The sequence below is a fragment of the Heterodontus francisci genome, chromosome 36, assembly GCF_036365525.1.
Source record: "Heterodontus francisci isolate sHetFra1 chromosome 36, sHetFra1.hap1, whole genome shotgun sequence".
In the NCBI taxonomy this organism is placed as follows: domain Eukaryota; kingdom Metazoa; phylum Chordata; class Chondrichthyes; order Heterodontiformes; family Heterodontidae; genus Heterodontus; species Heterodontus francisci.
The window spans coordinates 31,067,642-31,088,161 of NC_090406.1; the positions used below are offsets into that span (position 1 = coordinate 31,067,642).

Below are 20,520 nucleotides of genomic sequence, written 5' to 3' on the forward strand. Positions count from 1 at the left end.
GTGTTTAAAATTCTAAGATTTTTGTAGAGATTATAAGCAAATTTTGAAAAGGTGCATAATAACCCAATAGCTCCCAGGTAGTCAAATACTTAAAAAAAAAATTGAGGCCTTTGTCCACTGATACCATGATGCTTTCAGAGTATTTCAGAGGCCCATCAGCATGGCTGTGGTTTTAAGTGTTGAATTGGTACAGTGTGTTTGACCTTATCTGAAGTTTCTCATCCCAACCAAACAAGCGTTTCATCTCACTCATGGGTGCCATAAAATGGTAAGATCCAACCTGCAATTCCCTGTTGACAGCATTAAGTGCAATCAAAGTAAGTAAATAAATCTACAAAACAGAAGTTCTATTTTAATATCTCGAGGTATTTAGCACTATTATATTGGGCAATACCATAACATATTGATTGCATCATAAATTGTAGCAGAATGCAACTATGTTGTGAATACATACCCTTTCTTGCGTCCTAGCTGGACTAATTTTGAACGCGGAGGTATTTGATTAAGTATCTTAAAACATCTACATGTGAAAAGAAAAATGCAGCAAAACAATTTTTCTATATCAAAGAGAAAATGAGCTATTCCACAGATCAGTATTAAAAGCAGACAAATATTAAAATAAGCAAATATCAGAGCCTAGGAGACATTGTACAGAAGAACTTATTCAGAGATCCTTAAATTCTACAATCCACTTATGCCAAAAGTTGCAGATTTTATGGATATCCCAGTGAAATTATGTTTGTGCAAATTCAACTGCAGACTTGTTGTGCTCCCTTACTATGTTTGGCATGTGATGTCCGCAGACTTTCAATGTGAAGAAGTTTAAAATATATATTCACACGAGACACTGCAAGATCACCGGCAAGAGTTCCTACATTTAATTTGTATTAAAATATAATCATGAAACTCAATAAATAAATTTCCCGAAATCACATTTATTATTGAATCACTAATACAGAAGCAAGTGTATTTTTTTTTACACTAAATAAAAAAACAAAATGCTGTGTGCACATTGTCAAACTGTCCAATTTTTTTTAATGAATGGAACAAAAAACACTAAAAAAGGACAGTTTCACTGTTGGGTCATTTTAAAAATTCCACTAAAAATGAATTTTAGACATTTCTGTCAAGTCGGACATCAATTTCTCTGCCGTAAAGTCGGATTCCATTCATCATCCTGCAGGCACGCTCCGCAGAATCAGGACTCTCAAAACGAACCACACCACAGCCCTTAGACTTGCCATTTTCCATCTTAATGTCTGCATAATGCACATATCCTGTATTTAAAAACAAAAATCAGCAAACATTGAAATGTCAAGAACTAGGTTGTATTTTCTAATTGTGCTTCTAGGAAGAGTGTTCAATGTGGACTAATTTATAGAAAACCTCAGATTTTCACAAAGGTTAAAAAAACACTTCTATTGATTCGGCACCCGATCTTGAGTTTCAAATGTCTCAAGGTTCTTCTCATGCAAATGAATTACCTTGAAGTGCAGCAGAAAGACTAATACAAATAGTCATGGCTTCCTTCCTTCCACTAAGAAGCTACATTTTCAATAGAAATTTGTAAACTTACCAAATTCACTGAATTTATCTTTCAGCATTTGCCAGGTGATATCATAGGGAAGCTAAAGAAAACAAAGTAGATGAATGAAAAAAAAATCAAAATACATAGCCTGTGTAACAAACAATTTGAGGACTAGCCCCTGCATTTACTATGCACTTATGCAGTGAACAGAGCTTTGGATCAAAGCTCAGCATCTATCTCAGAATAGCAAAAGCCTGATTTAATAGTAACCTTTCATTGTAACCTACATTTTATAGCATCCTGAGAAACACTAACAAAGCAATTATGCTACTTGTTTTATTTCATAGGCCAAATAGTGGGAACATAAGAAATAGGAGCAAGAGTCAGCCATTCAGCCCATCGAGCCTACTCCGCCATTCAACGAGATCATGGCTGATCTACTACTTCAACACAATTTTCCTGCACTATCCCCACAATCCTTGATGTTTTTGATATGCACAAATCTATCGATCTCAGTCTTGAACATACTCAACAACTGAGCCAACTGAGCCTCCGCCCTTCGGGGCAGAGAATTGCAAAGATTCACCACCCTGAGTGAAGAAATTCCTCCTCATCTCAGTCCTAAATGGCCTGCCCCTTATTCTGAGACTGTGCCCCTTGGTTTTGGGCTCCCCAGCCAGGGGAAACATCCTTCCTGCATTAACCTTAGAGTCCTCTAAGAATTTTATATATTTGAGTGAGATCACTTCTCATTCTTCTAAACTCCAGAGAATAAAGTCTATTTAATCTTTCCTCATAGGACAAACCCTCCATCCCAGGAATTAGTTTGGTGAATCTTTGTTGCACTCCCTCTATATCTTTCCCTAGGTAAAGAGACCAAAACTGCACACAATACTCCAGGTACGGTCTCACCAAGCCTCTATATAATTCCAGTAAGACATCGTTACTCCTATACTCAAATCCTATTGTATGAAGACCAACATACCATTTGCCTTAATTGCTTGCTGTATGTGCATGTTAGCTTTCAGTAACTCAAGAACAAGGACACTGAAATCCCTTTGAAATTCAACACTTCCCAGCTTTTCACCATTTAAGAAATACTCTATTTCCTACCAAAGTGGACAATCTCACATTTCTCCACATTGTATTCCATCTGAAATTTTTGCCCACTTAGCCTCTCCAAGTCCCCTTGAAATGTCTTTGCATCCTCCTCACAATTAAAGGAGGTAGAAGAGTAGATTTACAAAGAAATTACTGAGAAGGTATAGGGTAATTATAATGGGAGGCTATAATTATTCCAATATTGAATAAGGCAGTGATCATGTTAAGGGCAAGGAAGGAGAAGAATTTCTGAAGTGTGTTCAGGAGCATTTTCTAGATCAATACATTTCCTGCCCAACGAGGAAGGAGGCATTGCTGGATTTAGTCCTACGGAATGAAGTGAGTCAAGTGGAGAATGTCAGTTGGGAGCATATTGGAAATAATGATCAAAGTATCTTAAGGTTCAGCTTAGCTAAGGAGAAGGACAAGAAGCAATCTAGAACAAAAATATTTAACTGGAGGGCTGCCAATTTCAGTGAATTGTGGAGGGATCTGGTCCAGTCAAATTGGAGTCAAAAGACCTGCAGGCAGAAATGTAATGGAGCAATGGGCACCCGTTAAAGAGATGGTTCGAGTACAGTCGAGGTACATTCTTACAAGGAGGCAAAATGGAGGGCAACCAAAGCAAGAGCTCCCTAGATAACAAAGGAGTAAGAGTACGAGGAAGTAGATAAAGGGGACATGTGAAAGATGTCAGCTTGACAATATAGGGGAGAATAAGAATGAATATACAAAGTACAGGGAAGTGAAAGAAAAGAAGAGGGGCAAAGAGACAGTGCAAGACCAGATTAGCAGCTATCATTAAAGGGAACCCAAAAGGTCTTTGGTGGGACTGATTAGGGACCAAAATGAAGATCCATTGGTGGTGGTAGAAGGCATGGCTGAAGGATTAAATGAGTACTTTGCATCAGTGTTTCCCAAGGAACAGAATTGATCAAAGCTATGGTAAACAAGGAAGTTGTTATGATACTGGCTAAGATAAATACAGATAAAGCGAAGGTACTAGAAAGGCTAGCAGTACTTAAAATGTCACCCAGTCCAGATGGGAAGCAGCCTAGGTTGCTGAAAATTAGGGGTGGAAATTGCAGAGGTACTGGTCAATCTTTCAACCCTCCTTAGATACAAGATGATGCCCTGCAGGATTGGAAATATTATCCTTGTTCAAAAATGGAGAGAAGAATAAAACCAGCAATTACAGGTTTGTCAGTAGTGAAAAAAACTTTTTAAAAAACGTTTTAGGGATCTTGGTGTACTTGTCCATAGATCACTGAAGGCAGCAGCACAGGTAGATAAAGGTGGTCAGGAAGGCATACGGGATACTTGCCTTTATTAGCCAAGGCATAGAATATAAGAGCAGGGAGGTTATGATGGAGCTGTATAAAATGCTAATTAGGCCACAGCTGGAGTACTGTCGACAGTTCTGGTCGCCACACCATAGGAAGAATGTGATTTCACTGGAGAGGGTGCAGAGGAGATTCACCAGGATGTGGCCTGGGCTGGAGCATTTCAGCTACAAAGAGAGACTGGATAGGCTAGGATTGTTTTCCTAAGAGCAGAGAAGGCTGAGGGGGAGGCTGAGGTATACAAAACTATGGAGGGGCATAGATACGGTAGATAGGGAGAAACTTTCTCCCTTAGTGGAGGTGTCAATAACCAAGGGGCATAGATTTAAGATAAGGGGCAGGAGGTTTAGAGAGGATTTGAGGAAAAAAAATTTCACCCAGAGGGTGATTGGAATCTGAAACACACTACCTGAAGGGGTGGTAGAGGCAGGAACCCTCAACTTTTAAGTAGTATTTAGATGAGCATTTGAAACGCCATAGAATACAAGGCTACGGGCCAAATAGATTACGGCATTAGAATAGATAGGTGCTTGATGGCCGGCACTGACACGATGGACCAAAGGGCCTGTTTCTATAAACAATAATCTGGGAGAAAATCATCAGCCACTTACTTGGATAAGCATGGACTAATTAAGGAGAGCCAGCATTGATCTGTTAAAGGCAAATCGAGTTTGACTAACTTGATTGAGTTTCTTGAAGTGTTCAAATAAAGTACCACATATTAGGCTTGTAAGCAAAACTGAAGCAGATAGGCTAAAAGGGCCAATGGCAACATGGGATACAAAATTGGCCAAGATCTAGAAAACAGAGTTATGCGAAATGGCTGTTTTTCAGACTGGAGATGGGTATACAGTGGAGTGCCCCAACACTCACTATTTGGACCACTGCTGTTTTTGGATATAAGTTAATGACTCGGACTTGGAAGGTACATGGCACGATTATGTAATCTGCAGGTGACACAAAACTTGGAAATGTAGTGAAGAGTGAGGAAAATAGTAATAGACTTCATGAGGACATAGGCTGGTGGAATGGGAAAACATGACAAATGAAATTTAATGTGGAAAAATGTGGTGATACATTTTGCTAAGAATGAGACAATACAAGCTAAATTGTATAATTTTAAAGGAGAGACCTGGGATGTTAGTGCACTAATCTCAGAAGGTGGCAACACACATTAATAAAAGTTATTAAGCATATGGGAGCCGGGGCTTTATTAATAGTATAGAGTACAAAAGCCAGGAAATTACACTAAACCTGTATAAAATACAAATTTAGCCCCAGGTGGAGTATTGTGTCCAATTCTGGCACGAAGGCTTTAAGAGAGGGTACAGAAGAGATTTACTAGCATAGTTTCAGAGATGAGAGATGAGTTACATGGGCTAGACTTGAAATACTGGATTGTTCTCCTTAGAGCAGAGGAGGAGGAGATTTGTTGAAGGTATTTAAAAACATTAACAATGAACAATTTAGATAAGAGTAAATGGAGAAATTGTTTCTAATGGCTGAAGGGTTGATAGAAGGGGCACAGATTAAAGGTGATTGGCAGAAGAACGAGCTGTGACATGAGGAAAAGCCTATCGACTCAACAAGTGGTTAAGATTTGGAATACACTGTCTGATAAGGTAGTAGATACAGATTCAATACTGGTCTTCAAAAGGGAATTGGATAAATACGCAGAGAAAAAATTGCAAGTATATGAGCAAAGAGCAGGCACAGACTTGCTGGGCCAAATCGCATTCTTGTGTAGTATTCTATGATCTCGAAATATGCTTAGGCTGCTGTTGGCATGGCAGGTTTATTAAACTAGCGTCAGTCACCATTGCAAAGGGTTGGCTATTTACACAAGGTTACCAGTACCATCAGAATCAGACCACAACATGAGTCATAACCTCCAAGAAGGAAGGGAAGAAAAAGATTACAAAGCATTCTGTTGTTTTTGCCAAAGCTATTCTCATTGCGATGCATACTCATGTAGGACAGATTGAATTTAAACCAAGTAGCATTACTGTGGATTATGTTTCAAGAGTTTAGCAGACCAAGATACAATGTAATTAGAAAAGGAGCCACAGGTTAAACAGTTTGCAGGTCAGTCAAGTCTTTAACAACTTCTTCCTGAGTGGACTGTCTTGTTTCTTTCCCACGTTCTCTATTCATATTGTACTAAACTGTTTATATCTTTTTAGTTCTCATGAAATTACATATGAAATGTCAACTTGTCTTTTCTACTTACAGATGCTAACTGACATGTATTTCCAGCATTTGCAGTTTTCTTTAAATTTGATTTATAAATTTACTCACATTTCGAACAAATATTTGACAGATTCTTCTTGAATTAAGATTTCCAGTGCCAGTTCCCATGGATCCTCCATAGTTTCCACTGAAACGATTACGATCCATGTCTGCGGACTTGTCAAAACCTCCTCCCATTCCAGAACCCATGCGATCCATACCACCACCCATTCTATCGGTACTTTGGCCCATCCAGTCCATTCCAGGTCCCATACGGTCAACATTTGATGTCATCCCAGAACCCATGTTGGATCCAATCCTGTCCATTCCCAGACCAGTTCGATCCATAGCACCACCCATGCGATCCATTCCAGGTCCCATGCGATCCATATTATCCATACCAATGCCTCCACCCATTTTATTCATTGCTCCCATTCCAATACCTGTGGAAAGAAAAGCATTTTAACCAGGCAAAACATTAAGAAAAAATTAAATTTGGGTGCACTATAATGCAGACTGCCCTTGCACTCAGTTTTAACACATGGCACGTGTTTAATGTTATTGCTTCCCAACTTCCAGTGGACATCAACTGTTTGAGACTTTAAAAAAAAAAGGATTCAAAAGCTCTCACATTCATTCAGTCCTAACAGTGGAAATTCTTTGGCTGGTCACCACTTGCCTTGGATACTGCAGGTCTCATTCTTTGAAAAAAGTCTAATTTCACATTTTACAGGATAAGGATATCAAAATCACAATTGGGAACAAAAACAATTTCGTAACTGCCTCATTTTGATCCCTGGAGTCTTACTTTCACTTATTACAGGAGTCCCCAGCACCATCCCACCGCCCTGCACAAAGGATATCTTTGCCTAGTAGGAAGCCTTAGGAGGTTTCTTAATGAGATTTTGAAGTAGGAGACAAACCCTTTTTGCAGAAGAATCTTCATCTCAAATGCATAATCCAGAAAGTATACTCCCCCAGTTTGTCATTAAGATAAAAGGAGAGTACACCTTCTTAGAAGCAAAAATCTATTGAAATCCACAAACCAAAGGTCTGGAGGAGAGGACAGAAAGTATATTGTAAATAATCTTCACCACTTGAGAAAAATACTGTAATCATTACTCATGGGTCTCCCATGACTTTGCCCATGAAATGTCAGGATAAAGAAAGGTTGTCTGAGTGATACTGCAGGTATGAGTTGGGACCTGCCCCTTCTAAGCTTGTGAAGCTCCATCCAGTGGCAGCTGCAGGCATGACTACCAGAATGGTGATAGCCAAATAAGCATCACACACAGTTACACAATATATTATAGAGATTCCACATTTCACAGCCTAAACTTGTGTTACTTCACAAGGACAGGGAGATCAGTAAGCTCCTGAACTTACAGGGATGAAATTATAAATTGCATATTTGAGCAGGGAAGATAATGGCAATATTTAAGTATGATGTGAATAGTACTCCAACTGTATCTGTACAGACGCAGAACCTGTATCCCTGAAATGATTTTTCGAACATTTCAAATAAAAGCCCCCTATGTATCTACTTCAATCTTCACCATGACTTGTAACAGTATATTTTACACTAATTCAAGACTTAAGTTTGCTTCTTGTGGATTTACATAATATTTTAACTGTTCACTTTCCATTCCTATAGTAATCACCTGAATGCAGCTTTGTAGCCAAGATGCTATCTATACCCATTTTAATTTTCAACGTGTACCCTAGAACATTTGGTATTTACATAGGAAATAACACCCTATTAAAAGAAAGGCGCCATACTATTCAGCTATAGTGTGAATTTGGATCTTAAAATCCTGACTGTGTAGCAAGTTCACAATCAAACGTAATGCTTAGATGTTCTTACCCATGCCTGATGCCATGCCTGGTGTACCAGCAGCCATGCCACCACTCATCCCACCAGCTAAAATGGGAAATTAACAAATTACATGCAAATTAAACTTCAAAAGAGAATAGTATAATGTAATCCTGAATGCTATGTTAGGTACTCATTTACAGGTTTTATATCTGCAAAATTTACAGATTGAAGACACCTCTCACCTAACTCACGTTCACCCTAGAATTGCTAACTAATTAAATCCTTTATGTTCCACTAAGTTTATCCACCTGAACCACAAGGACCAGGAAATTCCATGGTCCAATCCCTAGTCTTTTCTGTTATAAAATCTCACGCAGGCAAGCGGTAGGATGCTACAATTGGCATCGGCATCTGAGTTAGGAAGAGGAAAGTCATTAGGTGAGGATATGGTCAGGCTTAGTCATGATGTTCGCTGGCATCAAATAGGAGGAAGAGGATAAATTTGTCAAGGAAAAAGAAAATGATTCAATACAGCCAACACTTTGGAATCTAATCAAGAGTCACAAATTAAACAAGTATAAGATGCTGGTACAGTGCATTTGCTCAAAAAAGGCCACATCTGTGAACTAAAACTAAACTGAATCATCATCTCTTCTAAACATGAGTCATGTGTTAGGAAAGTCACCTGTACAGAATCAGGTTTTCACAAAATGTTGGTCTTGCATGCTACTCTCCATTTAAGTCACTACTGCACTGAAGTCAATGAAATCCCAGAAACAAAATTTCTCATTTATCAGATGGCAGGAACAAAGAGCTAGGGACGCAGGCCATTATAGGTGAGATAGCAGTAGAAAATATCAAAAAAGGTGGATGTGATGCTAGATTTTAATATAATAGACATATAATATAAAAGGAAGTACTATTAAATTTGTAAATCCTAACTCCAATGTCTATTCCTATCAATAGCTTGAGATATATGCAAGTTAACGGGATTAAGGATTTAAATTTTAGTACACTAAAAATAGTGGGGAGGAGGAGGCAGAGGGCCGAGTCTCATGAGGAAGCAGACACTACAAATGAATTTGGGCACAATAATTTAGGCCTAGATTTTTCGAACTAGTCAGATACAGTTGTATAAATCTAAAATGGAACCAATGTTAATAAAATATTTGAACTATTGCTTTTGTAAATGTTTTAGCCACTTCAACTTACCCATTCCTCCACCAAAGGAATCCCCATATCCACGAGACATTCCCATATCATTTCTACCAAAGTCTCGGTCAAAGCCGCTACCACCCATTCCTCCTCCACTGCCAGGACCATACATTCCTCCTTGGTACATGTCTGCAAGTCAAAACAATTACTTAAAAATATGATAATGAAGTGAGCAATAGCACATTTTCAACATGTCTCCCCCCCCACCCCCCAAGTGTCACCAGTGTCCTTTAATCACATCAAAATCCTGAGCCATACAGGCCAGGAATGGTGCAGGCCTGGAGTAGAGTTGTGTGATCTCATCTGAGGTGGTGGTGGTGGTTACTTGAACGTGATGTGATAAGGTTAGGGGTCAGAACATCAGCCAGGGTTCCGATTTCTGATTATCCAGTGACCAATGCAATTTGAAAGATTTAAGCTCAACTGTAATGTGCACCTCTCCCCACTCCCTCGAAAATAACTGCCTGCCGATATTCAACACTCAACATCTTAGGCTCATACATTAATAAAGCAATTATTTGGAACGCTCCATGCAGTTGGGCCGTACCGTACCACCTATCCTTCGTGGCGCAGTTTCTGCGGGAAAACACCTTTGACCACCGGTCCATCAGGCAGTGGTCTGCACGGAATGTCCTCAAGGCCCTACGGGAAAAGGAGACGGTGGATCCTGTCGGATGGTTCCCCGAGCAGACCGTCAAAGTCATTTGGCGGAATGCCTCATCACCAGAACTTTCAAACAAGCACCAAGACGTAGCTTGGCTGGTGGTGAGAAGGGCCCTCCCAGTCAGATCCTTCATGCACACCCGAAGTCTCGCCCCCTCCGCACAATGCCCCCGCGGTGGCTGTGGTGGGGAAGAGACGGTCGCCCACCTCCTCCTGGAATGTGTCTTCGCAAAGCAGGTGTGGAAAGAGATGCAGTGGTTTTTGTCAAGGTTCATCCCAAGCAGCTCTGTAACACAGGAGTCTGTGCTCTATGGGCTGTTCCCAGGGACGCACACCGAGACAAACATCAACTGCTGCTGGAGGACTATCAATTCGGTGAAAGACGCCCTTTGGTCAGCCCGAAACTTGCTGGTCTTCCAGCGCAAAGAGTTGTCCATCACCGAATGTTGCAGACTGACACATTCCAAGGTCCAGGACTATGTGCTGAGGGACGCACTAAAGCTTGGGGCAGCCGCAGCAAAGGCTCAATGGGGAAAGACCACAGTGTAAGGTCCCCCCCACCAAGCTGAACTGAGGGGCTGGATCCATGGGAAACCCCTCGAACTGTATCGGAGAAATTTTGTGTGCTATAAATGTAAAAATGTATATGGCATGACAATGAAATGGAAGGGTTGTGAAGCAACTCATGATTGCATAGAAGGTAACTAATCACCTTTGCACTCTGTATTCTTTGACTTGATGGTGTTTGAAACTGTTTGGCAATGTAATTTTTACAGATTTTTATGAATAAAGTATATTTTGGAAAAAAAAAATTATTTGGAATAGTTTCTACTATACTGAGCTACATACATCATTTCCCATACAATAAAACTTGTATAAATAGGGTAGTTATCTACTTTTCTATTGTAAACCCTAATGTGTTACAATATTTGATGCATCTCCAACTAACCCTAAAATGGTAAATTAATTGCTCACGTCAGTTCACTCCCAGCAGCCAGTATGCAAGAACCTGACCTGTTGTAAAGATGATCTATAAATTTATATTCACGTAATAAGAATTTTTCCAGTTCACGTGAACTTACCTCCCATGCCACCACCCATTCCTCCTCCACCACCGGCTCCTCTATAATCATCCATTCCTCCTGATCCTGGACAAAGAAATTATATGAACATGTGCAATGCAGGCTTATTCAAAATAGGTATGTTTTGCTAAAAGTCTACATTATGGGCACATCTCACTTTCCTCCACCCCCCACCACACCTTCAGTCCCAAGGTGGAGTCATTTATTAATATAATAGAGCTCCCTCTAGTCACTTAGTCAAGAGCTACCTAGACTATCTCAGGTGAGAATCCCATTTAAATGCTAGTCAAGGAACTAAACCTCTGACTCAGGAATGAAAACCTATTGCTGAAATCCCCACTCAAATCTGAAGGATGAATTAAAATCACTTGCAGTAATTCAGTATAAATCAGATTCCTTTCAGTTATTAGTTATCATATCCTATATTTACTCTGCTGCAGCTCTGACAGGTTTCAAAATCCACAAAAGTACTATTGCAAAACAAACTCTCCTCCCTAGCATGTCAGGATGGGCAGGGACCCTGCTGCCAGGTATTTACTGCACCACTTTGAAGCAATACCAGTTATAGGACAAATTAGTATCTCTTGCCTGGTCTTTGGGAAGAGGTACATTTCATCATCCTATTGCCCAACTAAGTGAAGCAAAGCTCATATCTGCTTAGCTAAAAATGTAATTACACAAACAAAAATCCTTACCTCCCATTCTCCCCATGTTCATTCCTGGACCAAATCTCCCCATGTTATCCATTCTGTCCATCCCACCTCCACCACCACCACCACCATATGGACCATCCATGCCTGAAAGTTAGTGCCAAATTTTAAAATGTAATTTTTTTAATACAGCATTTCAAAGTTCATTCTGAAGCTAAACAAACCTAGCAAACATTAAACTACCTATGGTATTGCTCAGTATGCCACAGGCTAGTGGAATTACAGCACTCAGTGGACTCAGCCTGTAAAGAAGAGTCACTTCAAGTTTGTTTAGGGATTTCTCATGAAAACTGACTACACAGGCCATTTCAACGTTAAATGTTGTCGTCACAATTTTGGTCACATATTTACAAGGGAAGATTGTGGAATGCCTCTAAAGATGATTTTATATATCATTTCTGTACTGCGCCGAGACATCACATAACAATTCCAGAAAATATGGTGATGGTTCAGTGCAATACCGTAAACTCTCAAACAACATCTTCATTAGCATTTGCACTGCCTTGGCTGTACTGAACCAATCCACAAAAAGATTACAGGGAATCATTAAATCAACCATCTTTAAACTAATTAATTTCACCCTATTTATTTCTATTGGATATGAATCCCTGCCAAGTGCGATTTATTTCCCATTCAACAATGACCTAATTTAAACTCTGCTGTGGGGTTAACAGGTCGGTCCAGTTGCGGAATATAAATCAGAATCATGACTCCACAACCTATGCCATCTATACACTAGAGGAATTTCATTAAAAAATACATACAACACTTTGCAACAGAGGTCTCTACTGTCTACAAATACAGGGCTGAAATGTAAAACAATGTCAAACCAATTATTGATGTTATTTCTAAAACTCAGTACCTAAACAGGCTCATGCAACGTGTTTTGCACCCGTTGTTCCATGCAAATGGTGTCATGAGGTAGATGAGTAACAGACAAACAAAAAATTCCCACTATATCTTAAAGCACTCAGTTGGAACTTGAGCTCTGCATGTGTTTAGATGCGTTAATCTCCTCTAGTCACAATTTCAGCTGACCAGTGTAAATCATGTGTTGCTGGCTGCAAAATAATACTGTAGATATCAGTCTCAGACTGTTTAAAATCAATGAAGTCTGGATTTATGGTGCTAAAGTACCCACAAGGTTTCCAAGCTCGCTCTATATATACACTTTAAACCCTTGCCCGCTAACTCATTTAGGTTTCCATATCAGAAAGCAGTTTAACCTTTTGCTACAAGGAAGAATTTATAAAACTGCAGCAACACAAATTAACTAATAATCCAATAATTAAGTCAGGTAAGTTAAAAGTCTCCAATGACTAAGACCTACCGCCTCCTCCCATCCGGTTCATGCCACCAAATCCCATTCCATCCATTCCCATACCTGTTGGGAAGGAACAAAGATTCTAATGACCACTTTGAAAAATACTTATCAAAACATTCTTTTTTCACCATGTTGGATACACAAAGGCTTAATACAATTAAAACATACCCAGAAGCATTTAATTTGGTCCTGACCATGTGCACAACAACCCACATGAAAAGCACACAAAACATAAAATACAGCCCACTAAAACTTACAGTTCAGTAAACTGAGCCAAGGCATCCAATTTAAGCTTTAGGATTAAACTATGCTTGGTTAACATCTCTGCCACTCTTGAGCAACAAACAGAACACTCAATTTATACCTCAGAAATTATAATTGTAGGTAAATTCAAAATGGTGGTATAATGCTTTGTGATTAAGAAGCCAGACCACAGAAACTGATTATTCAAGAATGCAGTTAGCACAGCACTGGCAGGTGGCTGGTAGTAAAGGCCTGCTCAAGTCACCAAAAAAAACCCGACGGAACCACATCAGACCTAAGCCCGACCTGGCCTAAGTCCCTCCATTTTCCCCCAAGCCCGACCCGACCACCGCAATGTTCCCTTTACTTACCTTCCAACTCCCAATTTGATGGAAGCTGCAGGATGAGCGTGAAGACGTCATAGAGACGCTCACTGCGCAGACTCAGTTTCCTGCTTGACGTCCCGGACTCGCAGCTCAGCTAAGTTTTTAAACTTTTAACATGTACCTTGCTGTGTGTGTCCGACCTGGACCCAGCCCGAGCCCGAAGACCTGGAAGAGCAGCCCGATCCGAACCAAACACATGTCGTCGGGTCCCGTCGGGTAGCAGGCCTTTAGCTGCTGGTAAACAACCTGGGCTACTCCCTCATTTAGGGATTAGTGGCCGCAAACAACAGATGCCCCTCTATGTTGCTTTCATAGATCTCACCAAAGCCTTCGACCTAGTCAGCAGACGTGGTCTCTTCAAACTACTAGCAAAGATCCGATGTCCACCAAAGCTACTAAGTATCATCACCTCATTCCATGGCAATATGAAAGACACAATTCAGCATAGTGGCACTGCATCAGACCCCTTTCCTGTCCTGAGTGGTGTGAAACAGGGCTGTGTTCTCGCACCTACACTGTTTGGGATCTTCTTCTCCCTGCTGCTCTCACATGCGTTCAAGTCTTTAGAAGAAGGAATGTTCCTTCACACAAGATCACATGGCAGGTTGTTCAACCTTGCCCGTCTTAGAGCGAAGACCAAAGTACGGAAGGTCCTCATTAGGGAACCTCTTTGCTGATGATGCTGCAGTAACATCCCACACAGAAGAGTGTCTGCAGAGACTCACTGACAGGATTGCGGCTGCCTGCGACGAATTTGGCCTAACCATCAGCCTCAAGAAAACGATCATGGGAAAGGACGTCAGAAATGCTCCATCCATCAATATCGGCGACCACGCTCTGGAAGTAGTTCAAGAGTTCACCTACCTAGACTCAACTATCACCAGTAACCTGTCTCTCGATGCAGAAATCAACAAGCGCATGGTAAAGGCGTCCGCTGCTATGTCCAGACTGGCCAAGAGAGTGTGGGAAAATGGCGCACTGACACGGAACACAAAAGATCGAGTGTTTCAAGCCTGTGTCCTCAGTACCTTGCACTACGGCAGCGAGGCCTGGCAACGTATGTCATCCAAGAGCGACGTCTCAATTCATTCCATCTTCGCTGCCTCCGGAGAATCCTTGGCATCAGGTGGCAGGACTGTATCTTCAAGGCAGAAGTCCTCGAGGCGGCCAACATCCCCAGCATATACACCCTACTGAGCCAGCGGCGCTTGAGATGGCTTGGCCATGTGAGCCGCAAGGACACATTGTACAGTGAGCTCGTCACTGGTATCAGACCCACCGGCCGTCCATATCTCCGCTTTAAAGACGTCTGCAAACGCGACATGAAGTCCTGTGACACTGATCACAAGTCGTGAGAGTCAGTTGCCAGTGATTGCCAGAGATGGCAGACAGCCATAAAGGCGGGGCTAAAGAGTGGCGAGTCGAAGAGACTTAGCTGTTGGCAGGAAAAAAGACAGAAGCGCAAGGGGAGAGCCAACTGTCTAACAGCCCTGATAACCAATTTTATCTGCAGCACCTGTGGAAGAGTCTGTCACTCTAGAATTGGCCTTTACAGCCACTCCAGGCGCTGCTTCACAAACCACTGACCACCTCCAGGCGTTTACCCATTGTCTCTAGAGACAAGGAGGCCAAAGGGAATTTTTGACAATTGAAAAAAGGCAACAAAAATGAAATAAGGCCTATACATTACCCCAAATCTTCCTGCTTACCACCATATTTTGGATTAGAACATATCACCCAGCCCCAATCCAAAAGCAATTTAGAACAAAGCTGCCAATAGTCGTCCCTGCTCCATCTTTGCCACTCTTGCATCGCCAATAATATGAGAGCCCTGCAAAGTGACTGTCTCAATTTTCTGCGCCTGCCTTGCATGGAAACAAGTCACCTGCTTTCAATATTCTTGTTGTACTAATCATATTGAGGTACAGTGGACAATTTGTACACAATTTTCCCTCTCTTTTAGTCTAGTCGTCACAAAAACAGCAATCCCCACTACTATTATCTTTTTACAAGATGCAGTTGATTTTGACAAGGCCACATTATTATCCATTTTGGATTTTCCCTGTGGAGGTACTGGTGCCTTTTTTTCTTGAACCACAGCAGTACTCATGCTCACACTGCTTCCGCATGGTGTTAAGTAGACAAATTTAAAACTTAACCAAGGAACATTGATACGTGTCCAAGTCAGGATGGTGTGTGACTTAGAGAACATGGAGACAATCATAGTCCCACAGTGCTGCTGCACTGTTTTCGGTGCAAAAGGTCATGAGGCTGGGAAAAGCTGTCAAACTAATCTTGAAGCATTGCTGCTGTCCTACAGAGAGCATATACTATAGCCAGTGTACCAACTGCGGAAAGGGTGATAAGTGAACTTTGTCCTGGATGATGTACAGCTTCTTGAGTGTTTTTGCGGCAGCATCCATCCAGATGAATGGTGGGCATTCCACAAAATCTTGTTTATAAATGAAGAGTCTTTGAGGAGTTAGGAGTACCCAGACTTTGCCCTGGACTTAGTTATGGTCTGGTGGTTTAAGTTTCTGGTCAATGGTGATCCACGTTGCTGATGGCAACACTGTCGAAGTTCAGGGAAATAGTTGTACTTTTTCTTGTTGGAGATGGTCACTAGCTGGAATGTGTAGAAATGTTACCTGATGTTTCTCAGCCCAAACCTGAATGTTGATCAAGTCCTGCTGTAGGCTTGCATGCCTTGCTTCACTATCAGAGGAATTGGGAATAAAGCTGAACACTGGATTAGAAAATAATCATCTCCACTCCTGACTTATGATGTAGAGGTGATCATTGATGAAGCAGCTTAAAATTATTGGGCTTGGGACACTGTCCTGGAGCTGCAATGATTGACTTCTAAAAACCACAATCATCTTCCTGAATGTCATGGATGACTTGGGCCACTGGAGGGTTTTCCGATCGAGTCCCATGGATTTGAGTTTTGGTAGAGGTTCTTGATGTTAACACGACCATATTCTGCTACTTTCATTACTCTTTTAGCCTTCATCTCTATGTCTGTCTCAGGCGGTGGCGGAGGCAGTGGCGTAGTGGTATTGTTGCTGGATTAGTAACCCAGGGTATTGCTTTGGGGACATGGTTTCAAATCCTTTCAAATCCCACCACAGCAGAAGGTGGAATTTGAATTCAATTAATAAATCTGGAATTTAAAAAGCTAATCTAATAATGGCCACGAAACCACTGTCGATTGTTGTAAAAACCCATCTGGTTCACTAATGTCCTTTAGGGAAGGAAATCTGCTGTCCTTACCTGGTCTGGCCTACATGTCACTCCAGACCCACAGCAATGTGGTTGACTCTTACATGCCCTCTGAAATGGCCTCGCAAGCCACTCAGTTGTATCTAACTGCTACGAAGTCAACAAAAAGGAATGAAACCAGACGGACCATCTGGCATCGACCTAGGCACCGGAAACGACAATGGCGAACCCAGCCCTGTCGACCCTGCAAAGTCCTCCTTACTAACATCTGGGGGCTTGGGCCAAAATTGGGAGAGCTGTCCCACAGACTAGTCAAGCAACAGCCTGACATAGTCATACTCACAGAATCATACCTGACAATGTCCCAGACACTGCCATCACCATCCTCGGGTATGTCCTATCCCACCGGCAGTACAGACCCAGCAGAGGTGGCGGCACAGTGGTATACAGTAAGGGTGGGGGGGGGGTGGGGGGGCGGGGAAAGAGTTGCCCTGGGAGTCCTCAACATCGACTCCGGACCCCATGAAGTATCATGGCATCAGGTCAAACATGGACAAGAAAACCTCCTGCTGATTACTACCTACCACCCTCCCTTAGCTGATGAGTCAGTATTCTTCCACGTTGAACAGCATTTGGAGGAAGCACTGAGGGTGGCAAGGGCACAGAATGTACTCTGGGTGCGGAACTTCAATGTCCATCACCAAGAGTGGCTCGGTAGCACCACTACTGACCGAGCTGGCCGAGTCCTAAAGAACATAGCTGCTAGACTGGGTATGCGGTAGGTGGTGAGGGAACCAAGAGGGGAAAACATATTTGACCTCATCCTCACCAATCTGCCTGCTGCAGATGCAACTGTCCATGACAGTATTGGTAGGAGTGACCATTGCACAGTCCTTGTGGAGACAAAGTCCCCCCCCTTCACATTGAGGATACTCTCCTTCGTGTTGTGTGGCACTACCACCGTGCTAAATGGGATAAATTTCCAACAGATCTAGCAATGCAAAACTGGGCATCCATGAGGCGCTGTGGGCCATCAGCAGCAGAACTGTACTCAACCACATTCTGTAACCTCATGGCCCGGCATATACCCCACTCTACCATTACCACCAAGCCAGGAGACCAACCCTGGTTCAATGAAGAGTGCAGGAGGGTATGCCAGGAGCAGCACCAGGCATACCTGAAAATGAGGAGACAACCTAGTGAATCTACAACACAGGACTATCTGCGTGCCAAAATGAGTAAGCAGCATGCCTTAGACAGAGCTAAGCGATCCGATAACCAACGGATCAGATCTGAGCTCTGCAGTCCTGCAACATCCAGCCGTGAATGGTGGTGGACAATTAAACAACTAACTGGAGGAGGTGGCTCCACAAATATCCCCATCCTCAATGATAGGGGAGCCAAGCACATCAGTACGAAAGTTAAGGCTGAAGCATTTGCAACAATCTTCAGCCAGAAGTGCCGAGTTGATGATCCATCTCGGCCTCCTCCTAAGGTCCCCAGCATTACAGATGCCAGACTTCAGCCAATTCGATTCACTCTGCGTGATATCAAGAAACGACTGAAGGCACTGGATACTGCAAAGGCTATGGGCCCTGACAATATTCCGGCAATAGTACTGAAGACCTGTGCTCTAGAACTTGCTGCACCCCTAGCCACGCTGTTCCAGTACAGCTACAACATGGCATCTACCCGGCAATGTGGAAAATTGCCCAGGTCTGTCCTGTACACAAAAAGCAGGACAGTTCCAACCCGGCCATTACCGCCCCATCAGTCTTCTCTCAATCATCAGTAAAGTGATGGATGTTGTCATCAACAGTGCCATCAAGCGGCACTTGCTTAGTAATAACCTGCTCAATGACGCTCAGTTTGGGTTCTGCCAGGGCCACTCAACTCCTGACCTCATTACAGCCTTGGTTCAAACATGGACAAAAGAGCTGAAGTCAAGAGGTGAGGTGAGAATGACTGCCCTTGACATCAAGGCAGCATTTGACAGAGTCTGGCATCAAGGAGCCCTAGCAAAATTGAGGTCAATGGGAACCCTCCAGTGGTTGGAGTCATACCTAGCACAAAGGAAGATGGTTGTGGTTGTTGGAGGTCAATCATCTGAGCTCCAGGACATCACTGCAGGAGTTCCTCAGGGTAGTGTCCTAGGCCCTACCATCTTCAGCTGCTTCATCAATGACCTTCCTTCAATCCAAAGGTCAGAAGTGGGGATGTTCGCTGATGAGTGCACAATGTTCAGCACCATTCGTGACTCCTCAGATACTGAAGCAGTCCGTGTAGAAATGCAGCAAGACTTGGACAATATCCAGGCTTGGGCTGATAAGTAACATTCGCTCCACACAAGTGCCAGGCAATGACCATCTCCAACAAGAGAGAATCTAACCATCTCCCCTTGACATTCAATGGCATTACCATCGCTGAATCCCTCACTATCAACATCCTAGCGACCACCATTAACCAGAAACTCAACTCGAGTAGCCATATAAATACCGTGGCTACAAGAGCAGGTCAGAGGCTAGGAATCCTGCAGCGAGTCACTCAACTACTGACTCCCCAAAGCCTGTCCACCAACTACAAGGCACAAGTCAGGAGTGTGATGGAATACTCTCCACTTGCCTGGATGGGTGCAGCTCCAACAACACTCAAGAAGTTCCACACCATCCAGGACAAAGCAGCCCACTTGATTGGCACCCCATCTACAAACATTCACTCCCTCCACCACTGGCGCACAGTGGCAGCAGTGTGTACCATCTACAGGATGCACTGCACCAAGGCTCCATCGACAGCACCTTCCAAACCCGCGACCTCTATCACCTAGAAGGATAAGGGCAGCCAATGCATGTGAATACCTACACCTGCAAGTTCCCCTCCAAGTCTCACACCATCCTGACTTGGAACTATATCGCCATTCCTCCACTGTCGCTGGGTCAAGCTCCTGGAACTCCCTTCCTAACAACACTGTGGGTGTACATACCCCACATGGACTGCAGCGGTTCAAGAAGGCAGCTCACCACCATCTTCTCAAGGGCAATTAGGGATGGGCAATAAATGCTGGCCTGACCAGTGATGCCCATATCCCATGAAAGAATAAAAAATAAAGGCTGTGCAGTCTAGAGCCATGTGGTTCTGGAAGAATCCAAAGTAAGTGCCAGTGGGAATGGTTATGGTGAGTAGGCACTGCTTATTGACATTGTTGATGACGCCTTCCATTACTTTGCTGACGATTAGGACAATATTTGGTTAGGTTAGAGTTAGCCTGTTATGACACCCCTAGGCAACATTCCACATTGTCATGTAGATGGCAGTGGAACAATTTAGCTAGGGAATCAACTAGTTCTAACATGCAGTTCTTCAGCACTACAACTTGGATGTTTTGGAAATCCCTCCAAATTCCTTGCATAACACAACTTTGTATCACGCCTGCAACCCAGAGTCTCCACATAACAATGATGCACATAACCCCGGAAATGAATTAACTGTTTACCCGATATCCAAGTGCTCCCAATGCATCAGTTCAGAGAGGAATCAAAAACCTGATTTCATGGTAGATATGGAAAGCCCAGTTAATATCATGCATCTTGATTTTCAAAATGAATTTAATAAGGCATTATTGAGAAGGCTGCTAAATAAGGCTAAATCCTGTGGGCTTGGC

The 20,520-nt window shown here is 42.5% G+C and overlaps 1 protein-coding gene across 1 annotated transcript in view; it reads right to left on the reverse strand.

Moving 5' to 3' along the window:
• Window positions 1-915: 915 nt before the first annotated feature.
• LOC137351716 (myelin expression factor 2-like) overlaps window positions 916-20,520 on the reverse strand; it is a 37,123-nt gene continuing 17,518 nt past the window's right edge. The window contains exons 11-18 of the mRNA XM_068016450.1: window positions 13,018-13,071; window positions 11,673-11,774; window positions 10,978-11,043; window positions 9,230-9,361; window positions 8,066-8,122; window positions 6,271-6,644; window positions 1,577-1,628; window positions 916-1,277 (exon numbers count right to left, since the gene is read on the reverse strand). Of these exons, the coding sequence (XP_067872551.1) occupies window positions 1,114-1,277; window positions 1,577-1,628; window positions 6,271-6,644; window positions 8,066-8,122; window positions 9,230-9,361; window positions 10,978-11,043; window positions 11,673-11,774; window positions 13,018-13,071 (1,001 nt within the window). The 3' untranslated portion in view covers window positions 916-1,113. The remainder of the gene's footprint in view (window positions 1,278-1,576; window positions 1,629-6,270; window positions 6,645-8,065; window positions 8,123-9,229; window positions 9,362-10,977; window positions 11,044-11,672; window positions 11,775-13,017; window positions 13,072-20,520) is intronic.